The sequence below is a fragment of the Rana temporaria genome, chromosome 13 (genome assembly GCF_905171775.1).
Source record: "Rana temporaria chromosome 13, aRanTem1.1, whole genome shotgun sequence".
NCBI lineage: Eukaryota > Metazoa > Chordata > Amphibia > Anura > Ranidae > Rana > Rana temporaria.
The window spans coordinates 101,869,162-101,894,492 of NC_053501.1; the positions used below are offsets into that span (position 1 = coordinate 101,869,162).

The 25,331-nt window shown below is 45.8% G+C and overlaps 1 protein-coding gene across 1 annotated transcript in view; it reads right to left on the bottom strand.

The window, feature by feature from the left end:
• The window catches only part of CERS2 (ceramide synthase 2), an 86,610-nt gene that overhangs the window by 21,229 nt on the left and 40,050 nt on the right, over positions 1 to 25,331 (bottom strand). Inside the window, exons 2-4 of the mRNA XM_040333229.1 lie at positions 16,710 to 16,883; positions 6,879 to 6,996; positions 5,073 to 5,191 (exon numbers count right to left, since the gene is read on the bottom strand). Of these exons, the coding sequence (XP_040189163.1) occupies positions 5,073 to 5,191; positions 6,879 to 6,996; positions 16,710 to 16,882 (410 nt within the window). The 5' untranslated portion in view covers position 16,883. The remainder of the gene's footprint in view (positions 1 to 5,072; positions 5,192 to 6,878; positions 6,997 to 16,709; positions 16,884 to 25,331) is intronic.

Consider the following 25,331-nt stretch of genomic DNA (forward strand, 5'->3'; position numbering starts at 1 on the left):
CGGGAGAAAAGATAGAGGAGCGTTGAGGACACCACCGTGACCCGCTGCCCCACCGAGACAAGGTAAGTGTCTGATGGTTTTTTTTCAGTTTTTTTCCGCCCCCCAAAAATTTCGAGCACCAGCCGCCACTGGAGGAGGTGACAAGGTATCTAGAGACCAGGAGGTCTTGGGGGGAACAAAGAATAATTAGGTTGGTATTTTGAGACTAGTTTAGTCATATAGCGGAGGCCAAAGTTGTGGATGGCTTTGCAAGTTGTTAGCAATTAAATTTGTTGGGTGAGCGGAAGCCATTGGAGGGATCGGCAGAGAGGAGTAGCAGACACTGAACGGTTGGTAAGGTGGAGGAGTCTGCCAACAGCAGTTATGATGGACTGAAGGGGGAATAGCCTATGTAAAGGTAAGCCAATGAGGATGGAGTTGCAGTAATCAACGTAAGAGATGACCAGGGAGTGAGATTGAAGCTTTGTGGTGTCATTGGTTGGGAAGATGTTACGGAGGTTGGCAAGCTTTGGACAGGGATTGGATGTGGGGCTGAAAATATAGTTCAGAGTCCAGGATAACATTGAACACCTTGGCATGCGGGATCGGGTAGATAGTTGTGTCATCGAACAAGAATAGGAACCACACTAATTGGTTCCTGATCATCAAGGCGTTCAAATCGATCATACGATAATCTGATCTTTAGGACACAGCTTTTGAGAGCCGATCATGACAGTTCATCTGATATCAGATAAGCACAAAAAAAAATTCTCATACGATTTTCGTTCAATCAGTACAGTTGTCTGATAATCTCATTGTGTGTACCAGGCATTGGTCGGACACCTGCAGCTGTCAGTGACAGTATGGTCGCAGAACTAGGGGAGCGCACAGGTGCAGGATGCTGGATTACAGCTGAATGGTAGTGTTCTACATCACAAGGGACTGTGTCTGGGAATGTTCATTTACACAGGGGTCTCCAAACTGTGGCCTGCTACTAGAATGTGTCAGCCCACAGCTGCTGTGCACAGTTTACACAAAACAATGATGCAAGGGGTCCCTCTGATGGGGATCCCCAATGCAAGGGGGCCCCTCTGATGGAGACCCCGATCCAAGGGGGCCCCTCTGATGGAGACCCCGATCCAAGGGGGCCCCTCTGATGGAGACCCCGATCCAAGGGGGCCCCTCTGATGGAGACCCCGATCCAAGGGGGCCCCTCTGATGGAGACCCCGATCCAAGGGGGCCCCTCTGATGGAGACCCCGATCCAAGGGGGCCCCTCTGATGGAGACCCCGATCCAAGGGGGCCCCTCTGATGGAGACCCCGATCCAAGGGGGCCCCTCTGATGGAGACCCCGATCCAAGGGGGCCCCTCTGATGGAGACCCCGATCCAAGGGGGCCCCTCTGATGGAGACCCCGATCCAGGGGGGCCCCTCTGTTGGAGACCCCGATCCAAGGGGGGCCCTCTGTTGGAGACCCCGATCCAAGGGGGGCCCTCTGTTGGAGACCCCGATCCAAGGGGGGCCCTCTGATGGAGACCCCGATCCAAGGGGGCCCTCTGATGGAGACCCCGATCCAAGGGGGCCCTCTGATGGAGACCCCGATCCAAGGGGGCCCTCTGATGGAGACCCCGATCCAAGGGGGCCCTCTGATGGAGACCCCGATCCAAGGGGGCCCTCTGACGGAGACCCCGATCCAAGGGGGCCCTCTGATGGAGACCCCGATCCAAGGGGGCCCTCTGACGGAGACCCCAATCCAAAGGGGCCCGCTGACGGAGACCCCGATCCAAGGGGGGACTCTGATGGAGAACCCGATCCAAGGGGGCCCTCTGATGGAGACCCCAATCCAAGGGGGCCCTAATGAGGGATCTGATGTTTACTGATGTAAGGTGGCACTCTGATCAGGACTCTGATGTAAGGAGAGACTCTTATGGGGATCCTGATTAAAAGGAAACTGATGCAGGGAGGCACTGTGATGGGGACCTTGCTATAAGGGGGGGCTCCGATGTTAACTTTGGATGCAAGGGGGCACTCTGATGAACCCTGATTTAAAGGGGACTCTGATGAGAAAGGTGCAGACAATGTATATTCGTTCACCCTTTATTAATAGCTAAAATTAAGTTTGTTTGAAATGTATTTTCTTCGTTTTACTTTACAAATATTTCTGGGCCGAAAATCTGTAAAAAGTATACAATTACTGAAAAGTTTGGAGACCGCAGGTCCAAGGGTCCAATCTCAGTCCTTAAGCACCCCCAACAGATCATGTCCCTAGAATGTCCTTCACCTTGCACAGTTGCTTTAAAAATCAACATCATTGGCTGGGTAATTTTGACCGCTATTTTATTTAAGGGAAATTCCCAAAACACGACCTGGGGTTAATGAAGGCGCACAACCGTTGGTGTCTAAGCCACCGACTTCTACAATAAGCTCTTTTTAGATCGTTATTTGTTGTACGGGTTGTATCCTGCATTGTAATATGTGTACAACAATACCAAGCAACCAATAAAAGCTTTAAAAAAAGGGAAGCAATGTGTTGATTCCCACAGTAATACGTTGACACAGTACAACGGTTGCCTCTGCATTGTCTACGGAGGCTTACAAGGTATTGTGTGCGTTCCCAACGCCCAGCAGTCACACTCTTGCCTGTGGCTTGTTTAAAGCCATTTCCATAGAAGCCGCCGACGCATCGGAAAAACTCATTAACATTTAAAGAAGGCGGCATTTCAACAGCCAGCATGCAAATAATTCCGATCAAGGACACATTGGCGAGGTGCAATATATCAGGATATTTTTTATAAGCATTGTAGTCATTTTTTTAAAAGTAGTAGTCAATGATTCCATTTTTTTTATTGTTTTTAACATAATGCATTCCAAATAGAGTTGTATGCATCCAACGACATTTTTTGCTTCAGGTTTGTGTCCAATATTTCCATACTTTAACCACCATACTTTTTTTTGGCACTTTTTGTTCTCGTGTATCAGTTTTTTTTTTGCTAGAAAACTTTTTTTTATCATTTATTTTTTTATAGCAGAGGCTCTAGAAAATAAATTGGTAGGCTTTGCAATTTTTAGTTATATGTCACACATTATTTGCGCAGAAGTTTTTCAAACGCAATTTTTGTTGGGAAAAAAAAATACACTTTTTATATTGTAATGCAAAAAAAAAAACCTTTTTTGTAAAATATAAAAGATGACTTTACACCAAGTAAATAGATACCAAACATGTCACACTGTGCAGCGGTACCAAACAACGTCAATTTTACTATCCATTTACTATCCACCTTTTGCAATTCGGCACTGCGTCGCTTTAACCGACAATTGCGCGGTCATGCGACGTGGCTCCAAAACAAAATTGACATCCTTTTTTTACCCAACAAATAGATTTTTCTTTTGGTGGTATTTGATCACCTCTGCGGTTTTTATTTTTTTGCGATATAAACAAAAATAAAGCGATAATTAAAAAAAAAGCATTTAACTTTTTGCTATAATAAATATACCCAATTTTTTTTTTTTTTAAAGCAAATTTTTTCTCAGTTTAGGTCGATATGTATTCTTCCACATATTTTTGGTAAAAAAAAATAAAAAAAACCCCAATAAGCATTTATTAATTGGTTTGCGCAAAAGTTATAGCGTCTACAAAATAGGGGATAGTTTTATGGCATTTTTATTAATATTTTTTTTTTTACTAGTAATGGTGCCAATTTTTAATCGGGACTACGACATTATGGCGGACACTTGACAATTTTGGGACCATTCACATTTATACTGCGATCAGTGCTATAAAAATGCACTGATTATTGTATAAATGTCATTGGCAGGGAAGAGGTTAACACTAGGGGGCGATCAAGGGGTTAAATGTTCAACCGATCCCAGCTTTGTTAGGCCGACCAGCTGGTGGGCGCGCCAGTGCGATGGGAGAGCCCACGCAAGTTGCGGAAATGCGGGTGCCATCCCCTCCCGATGCTTGTAATGGCAGTCCAGCGTTTTTCTTTTTTTTAGGCTTTTTTCCCCCCTCTGCTTTCACCTGGTGACCTAGCCAGTGACACATCTCCTGTATTAGAGTGCCCACACTCTGGATAAAGGAGCACCTTTAGACAGGACTGGACCGGGACAAAAATTTGGCTCTGGCCTTCATCCAGACTGGCCCACTTTGACAGGTATCTCTAATGGCGGCCGGACAACTCCCGCACCAGCCCCCCCGCCAGCCAAGCTCCCTGTCCCCCTTCACTAGCCACTAGCCGTTCTACTTTATTAGAGTAGAACAGCTGGTACTGGTACTCTTATAGGCAGTACCAGTGGGGAAGCTAGACATTATTTCACCCGGGGCAAAGAATCAGTTCGGTGCCCCCCTTTGGGAGAAACTCCCAGGCCAGGCTATGGGATGCCATTAAAGTTCATGTGGGTGTAAAGGCAAGTGTCCCAATACTTTTAACAATACAGTGTATGTTATTATATAGCGTGGTTATGTGCAAAAAAAAGAAAAAAACTTTCTTGTATTTTTGGCCCGTGGGGGTAGCAGGGAGAAGTGTATGGTCCACAGGGAGGGTGATCAATGTGGCGGTGAAGCTATTACTGGAACCGATCGCCTGTATTGCTCTCTGCAACACACATTATATATATATATATATATATATATATATATATATATATATATATATATATATATATATATATATATATATATATATATATATATATATATATATATATATATATATATATATATATATATATATATATATATATATATATATATATAAATAAAAATATTATATTATAAATATAAAAATAATTATAAATATAATAATAAATATATTATATTATAAATATAATAAAAATATTATATTATATTATAAATATAATAATACAAATATTATATTATAAATAGAATAATAAAAATATTATAATATATTATAAATATAAAAATAATATATTATAAAAAAATAATAAAAATAATATATATATATTTATTCTATTCTATTTATCTATTCTGTATCGATCTATCTATTCACACACACATTTTGTTGTAGAATTATTTTCCTAGTACAATTTTTGCCGCTTGCCTACTGTAACCTGTACGGTTTGATGTTCTCATACCAGGCTTCACGGAACTTCTTTTCTAAACTCGGCCGGTCCTGGTTTCTCCTCCGCCGAAACCATCTTTCCACCTGACGCACGGTAAATTTACTGGCCTTTGATAGGTTCTCCAAATCACTCTGTAAGAGGATGAAAAGGGAATACGTGAAACAAAATTAATGCTAGTGAGCTCTAAAGGCTGCATTCCCACTATTGCATCTTTGGAAACTAAGAAATGCGTGAAAAAAAAAAAAGTGACACTCTTTGTTAAAGGCAACACAATATATATATATATATATATATATATATATATATTAATATAAATATATATATATATATATATATATATATATATATATATATATATATATATATATATATATATATATATATATATATATATATATATATATATATATATATATATATATAAATACATACATAAATACATACATGTTTTAGGACAAATGCAGCAAAGCATGAAGGGAATATTCACACAATATGTGAGCGAAAATTCTTGACTCTTATAGTAAATCATCCCCCATGGTCTCTGGTTAACAGGAGCACTGTGGACATTTCATATCATTCAAGACTGAAAAAGCTTTTTAATCTCACAGACCTTGCATGGTAGGCTTGCAGTCAGACTCAGATGGGGCACTACTCCTCCCACTGACACCAATGATTGAGGGGGGGGGGGGAACTACTCCTCCCACTGACCCCAATGATTGAGGGGGGGGGAACTACTCCTCCCACTGACCCCAATGATTGAGGAGGGGACTACTCCTCCCACTGACCCCAATGATTGGGGGGGGGGGGACTACTCCTCCCACTGACACCAATGATTGGGGGGGGGGGACTACTCCTCCCACTGACACCAATGATTGAGGAGGGGACTACTCCTCCCACTGACCCCAATGATTAGGGGGCTACTCCTTCCACTGACACCAATGATGGGGGAGGGGGGGCTACTCCCGCTCACACTAATGATGGTGCACTATTATTCCCACTAACATTAGGTATTCAGACACAATTTCCTCCACTTATACCAATGATATGGCACTATTCCCCCTCCAATGACTACTACTCTCTGGGCCCCGGCTACTACTGGGTGGGGTGCAGAGGAAGATCACGCTGCCAGGGAAGGCAAGAAGATAAGCAGGCGGCTGGCCGGGCCAAGGCAGATGAGCATGCGAGCGGAGCTGAATGGGCATGCACCCGAACCAGCACATGATCATCAAAAAGGGGCACAGATATTGGAAAAAAATACACCCCCTAAGCTAGTAGGAGCGGAGGGTGTGTAATTCAGAATTCATTTTTTTTAATTACGCACCGATTGTCTTTCAAATTACCCCAGCCCCTCTTCAAATCCAATCTGGGGACAAAACCGGGGAAAGACTTGGCCTGGGGACAGTGTCCTCAACCCGGGGACCGTCACCGGAAACCAGGGATGTCTGTTCACCCTAATGTATGGCCACTAAAGTTTGATGGATTTTCTTTTTTTTTTACACAAAGATTTAAATGAAAAGGCAAACCATGAGGCTAGAGGTATAGAGCTACATTTGCGCTTCTCTCAGGATCATGGCTTGCCTACTTCATGAGCTCCAATGAAAAAGACTCACTTGAAGCCCCACCTGGTGGTGATGCCTGGGACAGTCACACGACCATAAACTATTCCCTTTGGGGAGTACTGCTTTCAAAGACCAGCATAAACTGGAAACAGTAGGAGAGTGTCTTGCGGTGTTACAGAATTTCCTATTTAGTCACAAAATTCCACACTGGTTATTCTGTTTCATACAAAAGAGCAGCAATCGTTCTGCGATTTCATACCTGTTTGGGATGTTTTGAAGAGCTTGCATAGAAGGTCTCCAGCGTCGGACTGTGGGCAGCTCGCAGCTTCACCTTGTCTTTTACCCCCATTAGCCTGGCCATTGGAGTGGCTACATAACTGCATGAGAACACAAGACATGATAATGCCTGTTAAAAAAAACACGCAACCACAGTATATATACACACACACACACACACACACACACGACGCCTGAACACCTTTCTATAGGCACATTGGTATTTTCTACAAGATTATCCTATTGGACAGTTAAGAAATTCACGTTGGAGTCCTTCTACCGTTTCTCCCCAAATGACATCTGTTGACTAATGCCGCGTACACACGATCGGAATTTCCAACAAGAAAAGTCCTTTGGTCGAAAATTCTGACCGTGTGTAGGCCCCATCTGACTTTTTCTGTTGGAATTTCCGACAGCAAAAATTTGAGAGCTGGTTCTCAATTTTTCCTAAGGGAAAAGTTTTTCATTGAATTACATTTTTTTTCTCTGCTCGTCGTAGTTTTGTACGTCACCGCGTTCTTGACACTCAGAATTTTGTGTGACTGTGTGTATGCAACACAAGTGTGAGCCAAAATTCCATCGAAAAAAAAATCCATGGTTTTCTTGTCGGAATTTCCGAACGTGTGTACACGGCATAAAGGCAGTTACCCAAAACCGACAAGTCAGCAAAATAGTAGCACTGATGTATATCCCAATGTAATAGTGTGTACAAGCTGAACTGAAGATTAACTGTATTCATTATTACATAAATAAAAATTACTTGAACTTTACTTGCAGCACAGCAGTTGGGCGTCCGCAGAACTTTTTTCAGGGGGGTGGGGGGGAGGCTATCATTTTAAGGTCACCCATGCTCTGACCCTTTTTGATAAAGTCATTATCACATTATCATGGTCAGAGACTGCAGATGTAGTACAGGAGAGGATCAGAGACTGCATACATTGAACAAGAGATTATCAGAGGCTGCATACATGGCCCAAGAGACTGCATACATGTGGGGGGGGGGGACAGAGAGGGGTGATGGGGGGGTCAGAGAGACTCCTAGCCCTGTTTGCAGTCCCTCCCTCTAGTGCCCCTATGTCCCAGTGGTGTGTGCAAGGCTCAGCATGGTACCTTGCATGCCAGTAGGATGTACATAATGTCCAGCAGCTGGCAAGGAGGTTTAAGGAGTCGGGGGTTCCAGGCTCTGGGAGGCGCTGGAGATGCTGTGCCCACTGTTCCTGGCATCTTGGCTTGCTGCTCTCCTTTCCCGTGGCCTCCATCTCCAGGGCCTCTCGCTTGCACTATGGAGACTGGGCGATGTCATCCTGCCCACCCCTTGAGGCCTTCGCTGTCCCGTTCTTCACACCAGCCGTCACTGGCCCTGCTCAACTGTGTACAGGTGCGAGCAGGGCCTGCCACCAGTGCTAGAATAAATACATAGTGGGCAGTGGCGTCACTAGGGTTGGTGTCACCCGGTGCGGTAAAACATGGTGTCACCCCCCCTCCATCTAGGCTGCCCAGCACCAAGCAGGCAGCGCACGGGCACGGGGCACACCCCAAACCAGCCCCTGTAAATGATAGTATAGGGCAGTATAGTGGCAGGTTGGTGTAGTGGGGTGGTATAGGACAGGTTCAGGTGGTATAGGGCATGTTGGGTGATATAGGGTAGTTTGGGGTGGTATAGGGAAAGTTATGGTGGCATAGGGAAGATTGGGGTGGTACATGGCAAGTTAGGGTGGCACAGGGCAAGTTGGGGTGGCATGGGTGGTACAGGGCAGGCTGGGGTGGCACAGGGCAGGCTGTGGTGGCACAGGGCAGGCTGTGGTGGCACAGGGCAGGCTGGGCATGTCAGCTAAAAAAAACAAAAAAAAACACGGGATGGTGTCACCCCTCTAGTGGGTGTCACCCAGTGCGGACCGCACCCCCCTAGCAACGCCTCTGATAGTGGGGAACCCCCCCATCCGATCCCTAATTCCAGGGGGGGGGGCACTTGCCCCTACCTGCGGACGCCCATGGCTACAGCGATTATAGTAACAACTATGCCGATAGGTGGAGACACCAGAGTGACATACGTTGGCTTATTCGTTTGCGGGTTCTCTTTTCCTTGTCCAGTCACCGGCTGGAGGAGGGGCAAAAGCTGTTAAATAAAATGTATTTGCAATAGAGAGAAAAAAAATAACTAAAAATCGGGACCGTGCCGAGTGGCTGAGCCGTGTAAACTGTAGAGATCCGAATTACAAATCCTTTAGCAGGTTAAACAGTCCTCTTATATGTGTATTTAACGGTCTGGCTGAAATTCAACTTTACTGAAGAGATATTCTATTGAATGAAGGTTGTTCACCCGTGAGAATAAAATTTGCATGAAATTCACTTTAGTTTTTCCAGTATGTCCAGAAGCCTTTCGGCAATCCAGAGTCAGGCCAACCATAACACCTGAAAGATTTCTATTGGCTTTGGATCAAACAAACAGTGAGCTAGAAATTCGATGTGCAAACAGTTTCTGGGCACCGGCTAGAAACGGCATTCACTTTTCAAAGAATCCTCCTTCAAAGGCTGCTACCAAGAGAATGGATTTATTATAATACCCACTTAAAGCTAGTCTATTGAAACAAAAGACACTTTGAAATGGAAAATATATTTGTCTCTATAATCCTTTAAAAGAAACTCTTTTATGCCCAAAAAACACAATTCTGCATTATTTACCCATGTGGGCCTTTTGGTTTCGGGGTGGGAACCTTATTGGACGAGCCCAGATTCAGAAAAAAACACACACACACACACACACACACACACACACACACACACACACACACACAGTTTTGTCAGTTTTTACACAAAACTGCCAATCCACATCATTGTGATCCAGCTACTTCCTTCTCCAATGGAGTGACTCTGGTCCCTTCCCATTCATTTCCTCTACAAGATTGATCCAACACTGGCTCCTTCCCATCCAATTACTCAAGAGGAGTGATCCCACACTGTCGCCTCCCCATCCAATTCATCCAGAGGAATGATCCAACACTCCCTTCCTTCCTCATCCAGTTCCTCAAGAGGAATGATCCAACCCTGTCTCCTCCTCATCCTATTCCCCCAGAGGAGTGATCCAACATGGCTTCCTCCCCATTCAAATTCAATTCCTCCAGAGGAATGATCCAACACTGCCTCCTTCTCATGCTATTCCCCCAGAGGAGTGATCCAACATGGCTTCCTCCCCATTCAAATTCAATTCCTACAGAGGAATGATCCAACACTGCTTTCCTTCCTCATCCAATTCCTCCAGAGAAATTATCAAAAACGTCCTCCTCCCCATCCAGAGGAATGATTCAACATCGCCTCCTTCCCATCCAATTCATCCAGAGAAGTGATCCAATACTCCATTCCTTCCTCATCCAACACCTCCAGAGGAATAATCCAACACTGCCTTCCTTCCCGATCCAATTCCTCCAGAGGAATGATCCAACACCGCCTTCCTTCTGTAACGATATTGCGCAGTGGCCACGTTGTGTGAAAACCATACAGCAGCCATGACATATTAGAAATGAACTCCCTCCCTCCCTTAGGCCCCTTTCACATTGAGGAGTTTTTCAGGCGTTACAGCGCTAAAAATAGCGCTGCTATACCGCCTGAAAAACTCCTGCCCAGCTACCTCAATGTGAAAGCCGGAGGACTTTCACACTGAGGCGATGTGCTGGCGGGAGACAAAAAAATCTCCTGTCAGCAGCATCTTTGGAGCGCTCCTTCCCATTGAAAACAATTGGAAACCGCGGCAATACTGCCCGCAATGCGCCTCTATAGAGGCGCATTGCGGGCGGTATTAACCCTTTATTTGCCGCTAGCGGGGGTTAATACCGCACCGCTAGCGGCCGATTCCCGCGGCAATCGCGGCTACAGGTCCAATGTGAAAGGGGCCTTATTCTCAGGAATTCATAGGCTTCTACTTCAAAAGAGTTGTTATCTCCTCAGAGAAACAGAACCAAGCTAGGTCGCCTGGCAGGGTTCCTGGCCTGTCGTAAAACTGTCACCCTCTCCCCTCAGAGAATCAGCAGACCCCGGTCGTAAATGCCTTCGTACTCATAAAGCTTTAACTGCGGAAAGAAGTATGAAAGTTATGCATGTTTCATAACTTCCAGCTAACTCATAGCACAGCTAAACAACGGACATATTTAGTTTCCTCAGATAATTTGTAACGTTTCAAGCCCAGACATAAATATGATCAATTATGTGGAAGGCCCCTGGCCCCATTTATTCGTCCTAGGCAGAATAACAATGGCATATTTGTCATGTTTGGACTTTTCTTAAAGCAAATATCACGCTGAACAATAAAATAGATACGGTTAGTCTGTAAACATTCGAGCTGCAGAGATATGAAACTGGATCACAAAGTGACCTGGGATATGGGCATGAATGTAGACCCCTCCCAGTAACCAACCCCTAACTAAGGTGACCAGACAATTGATCACTGGTCGTGTCAAACGCCCCTTTGATCTGACAGAAAAGAGGAGATGCCAAGTCAATAGAGAGTTCTCCTTTTTACCATCCAAGCAGGAGCATCTGCCAAGTTCATGAACTGGGTAATCGGTTCTTAGATCGAACTCTAATCAACCCTTGGACATTAATTGCAAGTATTCTTCTTCTTCAACTCTACCTTATTACTTTGTGGCTGTATATTGTCGTTATCGCTAAAACATTTTTCTGTAACACTTTATTGCACCAAGTTTGCCCTTTTCGTAATAAACCTTTTATGTTGAAAAGTGTTAACCTTGTCTCTAAAACTCTTATTGCAAGCTATAAACGAACCTCTGCCTCGTGAAGGGCGCTACTGTTGTAGAGTAAGGCCTTTTGAGCAGACCTGTCTGTGGTGACAGTGTGTGCTGCAGACGCTTATTCTAAAATCATAATGTGCTGCAGATGCTTATTCTAAAATCATAATTGGTATTGCTAATTGACAGGAGTACTGACGCTCCATTATCAAATGTCGGTGGTGGCAGTTAAAGGGTTAATGGTGTCATTAGCCCAGTGACAATCGCTCTCAGGCTACTAGCACTTAGATTGTGGTCCTGCAAGCTGGAAAATCTTTGTGCTGGGCGCAGCTGAGAGTGGCATTGTACGCAAGTGACAGCGTGGTGTGAGGTCGGCCTTCGCAAGTTAGCGAAAAGGGCGGGGATCGGACACTCGCGTTCGTCACACCTTCCTCATCCAATTCCTCAAGAGAAAATGATCAAAAACTTCCTCCTCCTCATCCAACACCTCCAGAGGAATGATCCAACATTCCTTCCTCATCCAGTTCCTTAAGAGGAATGATCCATACCCTGCCTTATCCTCATCCTATTCCCCCCAGAGGAGTGATCCATCATGGATTCCTCCCCATTTAATGCCTTCAGAGGAATGATGCAATCCAACACTGCCTTCCTTCCTGATCCAGTTCCTCCATAGGAATGATTCAACACTGCCTTTCTTCCTCATCCAGTTCCTCAAGAGGAATGATCCAACCCTACCTCCTCCTCATCCTATTCCCCCAGAGGAGTGATCCAACATGGCTTCCTCCCCATTCAATTCCTCCAGAGGAATGATCCAACAATGCCTGCCTTACCCATCCAATTTCTTCGGAAGAGTGAGCCAACACTGCCTTCCTTCCCCATCTAATTCCTCCAGAAGAGTTATCCAAACACTGGTTCCTCACTGCTCAATTCCTGCAGAGGAATGATCCAACATTGCCTCCTCCCCATCCAATTTGTCCAGAGTGATCCAATACTCCCTTCCTTCCTCATCCAACACCTCCAGAGGAATAATTCAACACTGCTTTCCTTCCCGATCCAATTCCTCCAGAGGAGTGATCCAACACTGACTCCTCCCCAAATTCCTCCAGTGGCGTGATCCAACACTGCCTTCCTTCTCCATTAAATTCCTCCAGGAGGAGTGATCCAACACTATCTTCTCCTTACCCAACTCCTCTATCCAGAGAAAGTTGCTCTCAGAAAAGGGGACACTAAAAATCTGGTGTTGGAAAGGTTGACTGGTAATTTTGTCTTGTCAATTCCTCCAGAGGAGTGATCAAACACTGCCTTCCTTTCCGATTCAATTCCGCCAGAGGAGTGATCAAACACTGCCTTCCTTCTCCATCCAACTCCTCCAGAGGAGTGAGCCAACAGTGCCTTTCTTCCCGATCCATATCCTTCCAGAGGAGTGATCCAAAACCATCTTCTCCTTACCCAATTCCTCCATCCAGAGAAAGTTATTCTCAGATGCTCAGAAAAGGGCACACTAAAAATCTGCCATTAGAAAGGTTCACTGGTAATTTTGTCTTGTCTGAAATTTTATTTTAAAGGAGATCTAAACCCAACCACTAAAGTCTCATATACAGTAAGCTTCAACATGTTCATGTCCTTTCAGAAGTTGTTTTCTATCTATTCTATCCGCAGCATTCGTGAAAAGAATCCCCAGTATTCCTGCCATGAAGGTCTTTGTCCAGGCACTTCCTGTTATGGGGTGACAACTGTCTCCAAATGGTACTTGTGCGTCATTGCACTGTCACTATAGCCCATAATGGAGACCCAGTGGTGGTACATCTATAGAGGGCGCAGGAGCGCCGCCCCCTCTCGCTGCCGCACCGCCACTGAATACAATACACAGATTCATGCATTGCATGAATCTGTGTAATGTTGCTGCCGCCCACTATTCAGATGACCGGCCCCCTGGTGAGCGCCGGCCATCTGAATAACAACAGCTGGTTGGCTTTGGAAGTGCCTATCAGAGCCAGCAGCCCTCAGGCTGTAATCGGCTTCCAAATAGTTATCCAGGGGACGCACGGGGGGTCCGTTCCTTGGATGAGACTGACAGGCGTCTCAGCCAATCAGGTTTACCGGTACTGGTTACCGGTGCCCTGATTGGCTGAAGCGTCATAGAGGGCAGGAGAAGACATTGAGGGACCGTGGAAGGAGGATGGCTGACCCCAGAAAGGTAAGTGCCGGGCGGGGGGGGGGGGCCCCAAGGGGGCAGCATTTTACAGGGCACAGTGGCGACAATTAAAGGGCACAGTGGCAACAATTGATGTGGGCACAGTGGCTGCGTTTGGCATGGCACAGTGGCAACAATTGATGGGCACAGTGGCAATAAATGATGGCACAGTGGCTGCATTTGAAGGCATGGCACAGTGGCTGCATTTGATGGGCATAGTGAAGCTGCAATTGTTTTTTTTTTGTTTGCGCCCCCCCAAAAATTTTGAGCGCCAGCCGCCACTGATGGAGGCTACAAGCACCACAAAACTGCGATCGATTTAGCAAAGAGAATGAGACCAATTTTTACTCCAAACAGTCAAACAATAGGGAAGTGGATCAGAATCAGCGCACCATGTGAGAAAAATGGTTTCATGTCTTGTTTCCTCGGGTGGTAACAAGTTTCACTAACGACTCAAACCCAAGAAAAATAAATATTTCAGTGGAATTATATTCCAGGAAGCATGCTTGATTGTTAGGCTAGGAACACATGCTGTTCTGGCCTTGTACATGAATAGAACGTAGAAAAGAGGTAAATAGCTTTCAAAAGGGGGTGGGGGGGGGGGGGGCGCTGTAAAAGAAATATGACCATTTCGAAAATTACACTGCTTATAAGCGTGTGAAAAAAATAATATTAATATATATTTATATATTATATATATATATATATACATACATACATACACTTGTCAAAAGTATTGGGACACCTGCCTTTACACGCACATCAACTTTAATGACATCCCAGTCTTAGTCTGTAGGGTTCAATATTGCTTTGACCCACACTTTGCCGCTATAACAGCTTCACCTCTTCTGGGAAGCCTGTCCAAAAGGTTTAGGAGTGTGTCTATGGGAATGTTTGACCATTCTTCCAGAAGTAAATTTGTTAGGTCGGGCACTGATGTTGAATGAGGTGGTCTGGCTTACAGTCTCCACTCCAATTCATCCCAAAGGTGTTCCATCGGGTTGAGGTCAGGACTGTGCAGACCAGTCAAGTTCCTCCACCCCAAACTCGCTCATCCATGTCTTTATGGACCTTGCTTTGTGCACTGGTGCGCAGTCATGTTGGAACAGGAAGGGACCGTCCCCAAACTGTTGGGAACCATAAAATAGTCCAAAATGTCTTGGTATGCCGATACCTTAGGACAGCCGTCACTAAATGGCGGCCCGCGGTCCGAGTCCGGCCCGAGTGCCGCTTCTGCCCGGACCGCCACTATAACAGCAAGCGTTGGTTTGCTGGGGTTTCCCCAGCAACCAGTGACGCTGCGTGCGTGCACCTGCCCCCTGCTCCTCGCCACAGGTCCAGATTAGGGGTGACTCACGGGCAGTGATTAGGGGTGCTACTTCACACGCGCGCCCCGCCCCCCTGCTTTTTGCAGTTCCCGGGTCCACTCCTGGCTCTCCTTGCAAGTAGGGGCGTGACATCACGTGCGTTCCGTCCCCTGCTGCTCGCGGTTCCCAAGCCCTGGCTCCTTATCTCTTAGCTTCCACCCCCTTCGGTATTTCAGTGCCTTCCTTCATTAAGGTATGTGGGCCATTAGTGATCACTAAAAGGCATATTTTTTTTGTGCACACTGCTGGGCATATGTTGTTAATGTTAAGGGGCACTCTGATGGACAACTTTTATTTTAAGGGGCACGCTGATGGGTATATTTTTAATGTGCGCAGTGATGGGCATATTTTGTTAAGGGGCACACTGATGGACACATTTTTGTTGTGCCCATCAGAGTGCCCCTTAACATAAAATGTGCCTATCAGCGTGCACATTAAAAATATACCCATCAGCGTGCGCTTAAAATTAAATGTGCCCATCAGAGTGCCCCTTAAAATAAAAGGTGCCCATCAGCATGACCCTTATTTTATGTTAAGGGGCACGCTGATGGGCAGATTTTATGGTAAGGGGCATGCTGATGGACACATTTAATTTCAAGGGGTACGCTGATGGGTATTTTTTTAATGTGCACAGTGATGGGCATATTTTGTTAGGGGCAAACTGATGGACACATTTTCTTGTGCCCATCAGAGTGCCCCTTAACATAAAATGTGCCCATCAACGTGACCCTTATTTTATGTTAAGGAGGACTCTAATGGTGACATCTGATGTAAGGAGGCACTCTGGCAGGAATGCCTGATGTAAAGGGGCGCTCTGATTGGGACACCTGTGACTACAATCTTTCTGAGTCATAGCACAGACTTGAGATTCAGACCTCGGCCCAAAGAAAATTTTGGCAACCGGGCCTCCTTGAATTTTAATTCAGTACCCCTGCCTTAGGAGATCCCTTCACTGGATTAAAGGGGACAAGCCCACACCATAATCCCCCCTCCACCAAATGATTTGGACCAGTGCACAAAGCAATGTCCATAAAGACATGGATGAGCGAGTTTGGGGTGGAGGAACTTAACTTAGCTGCACAGAGTCCAGACCGCAACCCAATAGAACACCTTTGGGATGAATACGAGCGGAGACTGCAATCTGGGTCTTCTCATCCAACATCAGTGCCTGACCTCATAAATACGCCTCTGGAAGAATGGTCAAACATTCCCATAGACACTCCTAAACCTTGTGGACAGCCTTTCCAGAAGAGTTGAAGCTGTTATAGCTGCAAAGGGTGGGCCAACTCAATATTGAACCCTACAGACTAAGACACCATTAAAATTCATGTGCGTGTAAAAGGTAGGTGTCCCAATACTTTGGAACATACATACATACATACATACATACATACATACATACACACACACACACACACACACTTGATCATAAATATGCTCTAGGCTAGGTCTTTCTGGCAGCAAAAGCAACCAGGCAGGATTTCCCAGGTATAAGCCGAATTAGAACTACTTACATTTCAAAGACGTATCGCACTACGAGGAAGACAAAGGCCAGGGGGATGGTGATGTACAGGTCGGAAGCTTTGGCGTATACGCGACCATCCTTATCCTCAAGGTCAGCCCAGGTTACGTTCTTCGGCAGCCACAGCCGATGCGACCAGAAGTAGTCGTAGGCCATTTGCAGCATCCTGCAGTAAAGAGAGAGGGATTGGTTGTTACACAGAGGCATTAACATACTATAAAGACACTCATATTGCCAAGATTCAACAGAAACCCAGAGGGCAGCAGAGAGCTCTTGACAGATTACATGCAACCTGTTCAGTTTGAGTTTTCCCCCCCTTTTCATTCAAATCACTTGAGCAAGAAGCAGCACAACGCTGTCTGGAGAAGCCAGCAAAATAAAGTTCTGAATTTGGAAGTACTCCTATATGCTTCTCATTATCCAATAATGTGAACCAGCGAGTGGCGCCTTTAAAATGGTAATCCAAACCTTAGTGAGATTTGGCATTCAGCTGCCTGTCTCCATGCTCGCTCTAGGTTTGCATATTAAAATCAGATTTATGCAATTTCCTGTGAAGCTATTCTGCACTGGAGTGGAATATTAGCCAGACGGTGAAATGAGTTCAGCTCCCAGACGGCTGGCAATGGGTTTTATTTCTGCATATTGCAAACAGCCCAATGCTGAAAGATAGTACACGGTGATAAACTAGCCACAGACATGAGACTCATCATCCAATCCGGCAGATCGCTGTGCGTTCAGGGGAAGCGGCCATTAGCCACGTTACATAATTTTAGCGGTATCTCTCAGGATTAGGAAAGTTGTAGCGGGGGTCTCCAAACTACGGCTCCCGAGCCGCATCCGGTCTGCTAGAAGATTTTATCCAGCCTAAAGCTTGGGTCAGGGGCTTATCCTCAGACTGAGGATTCAGATAAGATGGTCTCTGCTTCTGATGGGGATGGTGATGTGAACCCTGATGGTGGGTGGGGGTGGCAGGACTCTGATAAGGACCCTAATGTATGGCGGGGAGGGGGCGACCGATGGGGACCCTAATGTATGGTGGGGAGGGGGCGACCAATGGGGACCCTAATGTATGGCGGAGAGGGGGCGACCGATGGGGACCCTAATGTATAGCGGAGAGGGGGCGACCGATGGGGACCCTAATGTATGGCGGGGAGGGGGCGACCGATGGGGACCCTAATGTATGGCGGGGAGGGGGCGACCGATGGGGACCCTGATGTATGGCGGGGAGGGGGCGACCGATGGGGACCCTGATGTATGGCGGGGAGGGGGCGACCGATGGGGACCCTGATGTATGGCGGGGAGGGGGCGACCGATGGGGACCCTGATGTATGGCGGGGAGGGGGCGACCGATGGAGACCCTGATGTATGGCGGAGAGGGGGCGACCGATGGGGACCCTGATGTATGGCGGGGAGGGGGCGACCGATGGGGACCCTAATGTATGGCGGGGAGGGGGCGACCGATGGGGACCCTAAGTTATGGCAGGGAGGGGGCGACCGATGGGGACCCTAATGTATGGCAGGGAGGGGGCGACCGATGGGGACCCTAATGTATGGCAGGGAGGGGGCGACCGATGGGGACCCTAATGTATAGGGGAAGGGGCGACCGATGAGAACCCTAATGTATAAAGGAGGGGGAGGTTTAATCTGTTGGGGACCCCGATGTATGGGATTGGCCAGTACTCAATTGGAACGTCTCAAAAAACACACATTTCTCATGAATTTTCTTGCCTAGGTAAATGGCTTTCCATTGGATAAAAAAAAAAGCTATTGCGATGCTTCGGAACAAGGATGTGCCCCATGTTGGGCACCTTTTTTACCCTAGGCCAGGAAGGACCGGTGGAATTCGGAGTGGTGCTCCATATCGTGAATGCAATATTAAATCAGGTCGTTAATTTGGAGGGGCATCCACATTTGGTGCCATAGCTTATGCCAAACGACCGAAGAGTAGTGTATTTCGATAAATCAATAAAGATATAAAGCTCAAAAGGCATATGATAAATTGCTCATATGTTACTCATTTGTTATGGTGGCCTTTATCCCGTGTAGGCTTTGTCCATAGCACACCTCCCGCCATTCCGTTTCCATTTTCTCAGCACTTATTCAGATTCCAGCCATCACGGCGCAGCCTACAAAAACTGGTCGGTTTGGTCAACACCTCCACTTTCACATCCCATACTTTTTATCTTCTAAAGAAAGTCATTACGTAAGTTCTTAGTAATAAATGTTTTAGATATTTGTTACCTACTTCTAGGGACTGAAAAACTAACAGCACAGGTAAATGTAATCTCCCCCAAGTAAAAGTGACACACCCAAATACCAACCTAATATTTGTTCCAACAGCCATTTCCGTAGGCACTGTACACATAAGAGAGTCTGCCATTAAAAATGGCAGGTTGTACAAATGTAACCGGTTTGGGATTAGGTAAAAAGCATTTACTGGTTCCTTCAGATACACTAAAGGACTTACCTAATGAACGCCAGAATTTCTGGATTGGCAAGTGGTTGGGTAACAAGCTGCACTGTCAAAATCTTGGACTAGGGACAGGCCAGTATAGGGGGCTCATGCACATGGGCAGGGCCGATCCTAGGCAGGGTGCACAGGGTGCATTGCACCCAGGCGCCTGCAGAGGTGGGGGCGCCGAAGTGCCAGAGTTCTCCCCTCCCTCCTTCTCTCCTGGTTTGTGTCCATCCAGAACTAGTGTTCTGAGCATAGGTGTGTGTCCATCCAGAACTGATGTGTGAGCATAGGGCAGCCCGTCCAGCCTGGCAGTGCTCTGGGGAGGGGCCGCTCCACTTCCTGACATGAAAGTTCTAGTTTTCAGTGGCTGCTGAGTGCTGATGAGAATCGAGGTGAGTCACAGTGTTCAGTGTGCTGGGGGATGGCATCCCCAGCATCCCTTTAAACATGCTCTGGGCTGCCCCTGCTCTATATGTTTTATGGCATGATAGATTGCATAGGATACACAGCCCCTGTCCCTTCCTGTGCCTAGTCCATCTACAGATGTGATGTATAATGAGATGTAAAGGGGAGGTGTTAGTAAAATGACAATGCCCATGTGGCGGCGCCAGAAATATTTCTGCACCGAGGCGCCTGTGACCCTAGGATCAGCCCTGCACATGGGCACACCCTGAGGCCTGCACACCATCAACAAGGGGTGTATTTTTGTGCCTTGAAGGCACAAGTGTTTGAGTATAGCCATGGCCAGCACCCTGTACAAATCAATGACAGGTTGACATATGCCACAGATGTAACCACACATCCAAGAGTTTACATGCATAACAAAGACTGATAAATGGCCTTGGATTCAAACTGCCTGCTCATCTATCTACGGATGCTACACGAAAGGTGTCATTACAGCAAGTAGATATAAACCAAAAGGACTTGTTCAGACTTGTGGTTGGAGGGCAGGAAAAAACAGCTAAGCCTCGTATTTTTCCCCCCACCCCTTAAGTTTCAAGGGCAGTAGATATGGACGTTTACATGCTATGGCCACAGCAAAAAATAATCCCCCCCCCCCTCCAACACAGCCAGTAGCGCCGTTGAACGTAGTCAGTGGTGCCCCGTCCCTCTAATCCATGCGCCCGGCCCCTAATCTACATGCAGGGCGCCTGACGCATGGATTCCGTTTTTTTTTTAAGCACATTATTTTTTAAGCAAAAATACGAAGGAAACTTGGACAGCTGCACTCCAAAAATGTTCTTTTAATTAAAACCAATCACAAAATGAACATGCCACAGCAAAAAAATTGGAACAAAAGCTAATGTTTCGCACTGTAGCTTCAGTGCTTCGTCATAGCTAGTACTTATACTAGCTATGACTAAGCACTGAAGCTACAGTGCGAAACGTTGGCTTTTGTTTCAATTTTTTTGCTGTGGCATGTTCATTTCGCGATTGATTTTAAATAAAAGAACATTTTTGGAGTGCGGTTGTCCAAGTTTCCTTCGTATTTTTGCATCACTATTTATTGCATTGCCGGCACCCATGGTTTGGTTCCAGTGAGGAGGTTTTTTGAAGACTACTGAGCGGTTATTTTCTCTCTCTACATTATTTAGGCTCCAATTGGCTTAAAAAAAAAAAAGTGGGCTCGGGGCACAGAGCACTGCGCCCTGAGCCCACCCAGTTGTGTGACAATAGCAAATTATTTGGTCTTCCTCAATCCCCCGTCGGTCAGTCGGGTCAGCCACAACACCACCTTCCTCCCTCCCGGTCGGTCAGATGGATCACCTGCACCCCCTTCTGTCGATCGGTAACCAGCACTGCACTTGCCCTATCTAGGTCGCGGGCAGTGGCTTCACCCAGGGTCTCCTCCTCCTCGGCTTCACAGTGGCTTCCCCAGCGTCTCCTCCTCCTCTATCTATTCTCCAATAAGTGCTTCTCCTCCCAGCCAATCGGGTCTCAGGACCGGCTTCCTAATTGGCTGGCTGGGAGGAGAAGCACTTATTGGAGAAGAGATAGAGGAGGAGGAGACGCTGGGGAAGCCACTGTGAAGCTGAGGAGGAGGAGACGCCGGGTGAAGCCACTGCCCGTGACCTAGATGGGGCAAGTGCGGTGCTGGTTACCGACCAACAGAGGTGGGTACAGGTGGTCCATCCGACCAACTGGGAGGGAGGAAGGCGTCGTTGTGGCTAATCCAACTGACTGACGGGGGATTGTTTGCCGCCTCCCCAAAAAATATAGCACCAGCTGCCACTGAAAGTGGTCCGTTCAAGCAAATGCGTCAATCTTACCAAACGTCCAAACTTCGCCAAATTTTATGTTTACTAAAACACTTGCTTCCATCTTTAATACACTTTGTTGCATCTAGTACTGCCGACACAGCCTGTCTCCGTGCACTGTAGCATTGGCTATATGGCATTTCTCATGGCAGGTTTCCGGAGGCGAGCGTATTAAACTATTCCTGCATAATACGTGTTGAAATGGGCATAAAGGTGAGAGTATTAAACCATTCCTGCATAATAATAAATGCGTCTAGTCTCCATCAGAAGTCTATGTTACAGGGTGACAACTTGGGTTGTCCCGATACCGATACTAGTATCGGTATCGGGACCGATACCAAGCATTTGCCCGAGTACTTGTACTCGGGCAAATGCTCCCGATGCTTCACCCGATACTTGTACTGTCGGCGTTGATCAGTGCGTGGGGAAGTTACAAGCACCGATCACCGCTGATTTTAAAGCAGCTGAAAGCCGCCGTGTATGCTGCCGTGTATCCCGTCGTGTTTCTCTCTCTTTTTCCGTGCTCCTCCTCCACCCCCTGGAAATGTCAGGATGGAGAGCGGGGATAGGAGCCGGTAAATCCGGCTCCTTACTGCTCCGAATGTACATTCACATAACTAAAACATTGTAAACTGTGTTTACAAAATGTTTCAGTTTATGAATGAAGTGAAAACGCTGTCTTCACTCCATTCGTTTTCAGCGCAGCTGATGCTGCCAAGAAAGGGACAGGGGAACATATGTCCCTAGTCCCTTTCCCTGTCTCAAAGGAAAGATGTCAGAGGTCTGTTAAGAACCCTGATATCTCACCAAAGCCCCCCCAACAGGGCTGAAAAAATAAATAAAAAAATAAAGAATAAAAAAAAATTATTGTAGAAAATAAAAAAATTCAAGAAAAAACACACTGACACGGTCCACCCCCCCTCTTTAAAAAAAAGAATTATAAATAAAAAATGTAAAAAAAAAAATTTGAAAATTAAAAACAAATTGTTAAAGATAAAAAAAAAAAAACCATACTGACACATGTGCCGCTGTCATGAGATTAAAAAAAAAAGTATCGGTATTGGCAAGTACTTGAAAAAAAGTATCGGTACTTGTACTCGGTCTTAAAAAAGTGGTATCTATCGGGACAACCCTAGTGACAACGCAGAAGTACAACTGGGAGACGAGCAGAGAGTATTGTCACCTCGGACAAGCCTATGTGGATTTCTGACCGAGGAGAAGAAGAAGACAATACAAGAGGCGATACAGGTACAGGGGTACGTAAGAAAGTGGGAATGGAGGTGTTCGTGTCAGAAAGGTGGATTAAAAAGGATTAAAAAACAGTTGTCTCTTGTTTCCCTTTTGAAAATCTTTTCAATGACATCCCAGACAACAGTTCTGTTTTAAAGCCACTGTATCCAAAACCAAGTACAAAATGTTTTGTCTGGAATTGAGCTTTGACCGGACCATAGACCGCTCAGGTCATTGCCCTGTAAACAAACGTTCACCGCAACCAATCACCTGGCAAAAATACACCCTAAACAGCTTTAACAGGTAAAAAATAGCCTGGAAATACAATTTCACTGCAACAATAAAAAGTCTGAAAACTGCATAGTTTAGGTTTGTTCATGCAGATACATTATCTAACTGGAAAAACTAGACATAGATTGCACTACCCGCCCCACTCACCTTTGTCCCTCACTGCTCCTCTTCTCTGTCAACAGCTATCTTCCCGGAAAGGAAGAAATTATCTTTGGAAATGCAGTTTAGGTTATTGAAAGGCCTAGGTCAGTGGTGGTCAGTAGAGCATGACGAGGTCTACAGACTTCTTTGGAGATGCAGGCTATGGTATTGTAATATCCAGGTGGGTGCTAATCAATAGATCATATTGAGGTCTAGAGACCTCCCTGGATATGCGAATGTTAATGTAGGGTTCCAGGTGGATGCAGATCAGTAGATCATGTTGAAGTCGGGAGATCTCAGAAATAAAGCTTAGTATTGTAATGGGTGCTGATCAGTAGATCATGTCAAGGTCTACAAGTGAGGTGTAGGCCATGTTATTGTAGAATCCAGGTGGATGCAGATCAGTAGATCATGTCAAGGTCTACAAGTGAGGTGTAGGCCATGTTATTGTAGAATCCAGGTGGATGCAGATCAATAGATCATGTTGAGGTCTAAAGCCCTCAGAAATAAAGTCTAGTATTGTAATGTCCAGGTGGGTCCTGATCAGTAGATCATGTCAAGGTATACAAGTGAGGTGTAGGCTATGTTATTGTAGAATCCAGGTGGATGCAGATCAGTAGATCGTGTTAAAGTCTACAGACTTCTTTGGTAGACTATGGTATTGTAAGGTCCAGATAGGTGCTGATCAATAGATCATGTTGAGGTCTAGAGACTTCCTTGGAGATGCAGGCTATGTTATTGTAGGGTCCAGGTGGATGCAGATCCGTAGATCATGTTGAGTTCTAGTGACCTTGATAAAGCCTGGTATTGTAATGTTGAGGTGGGTCCTGATGAGTAGAGGTTTAAAGACCTCATCGAAGATGCAGGCTATGGTATTGTATGGCCTAGGTGGGTGCGGATCAGTAGATCATGTTGAGGTCTAAGGACCTCTTTGGTGATGAAGGCTATGTTATTTTAAAACGTCATGGTGGGTACTGATCCCTAGTTCATTTCGAGGTCTGGAGACCTCTTGGAGATGAAGTTTATGGTATTGTATGGTCTAGGTGGGTGCTGATCTGTAGATCATTTTGAGGTCTAAGGACCTCTTTGGTGATGAAGGCTATGTTATTTTAAGGTCCTAGTGGGTACTGATTCCTAGTTCGTGTCAAGGTCTGAAGACCTCTTGGAGATGCAGTCTATGGTATTGTAAGGTCTAGGTGGGTGCTGAGCTATAGCTCGTCAAGGACTTAAAACCTCTTTGGAGATACAGGTTGTGTTATTATAAAGTCCAGGTGGGTGCTGATCAGTAGATCGTGTCGAGGTCTGGGGACCTCACGTGTTGATGAGAAGGATGCAGAGTCATGAGTTTTTCCAACTATTTAGAGGGGCAAAGCCCATACCCAAAGTGAATAAGATAACTGGAAGAAGCTCCAGTTTCCTTCATCTGTAGGATTAAAAATTTAGAATATATACGCTATTGCAGCTCTAACTGTAACCAACATATTTCAGGCATCTGTATATTCATCTTCAAGGCTAACAAGACACACCACTTACTGTATATAATTAAAGCGGGGGTTCACCCTAAAATACAACTTTCTACCATGCCATTCAGCATACTAGCGTGAGCTACAGTATGTCTTTTTTTTTTGGGCTGTACTCACAGTTTAATCCGTTAGTTAAGTTTCAGACTCCCCGCGGGGAGTATGCGTTCCTATGAAGAGGGGAACATGATTGACGGCCGGCTATGGCGCGTTACGCTTCCCGAAAATAGCCGGAGTAGGACTCGGCTCTTCACGGCGCTATACGGCGCCTGCGCACAGACTAGGAGCTGACTGCGCAGGCGCCGTGAAAAGCCAAGTCCTATTTCGGCTATTTTCGGGAAGCGTGACGCGCCATAGCCGGCCGTCAATCATGTTCCCCTCTTCATAGGAACGCCTACTCCCCGCGGGGAGTCTGAAACTTAACTAACGGATTAAACTGAGTACAGCCCAAAAAATATAAAATAAAGGCATACTGTAGCTCACGCTAGTATGCTGAATGGCATTGTAGACAAAAAAATTTTTTTAGGGTGAACCCCCGCTTTAATAGTGCATCATAGTCCGAGCTCCGTGTTGCTTACTTATCCAGTAAATGAGCAAAATAATAATAAAAAAAAAAAGACCTATGAAAGATTTGTTCCACTAGATGTATAAAAAGATCATATTTTCACGCAGATTCCAGAAATGAGTCAGGTTATCTTTTGATCTTCAATAAAAAA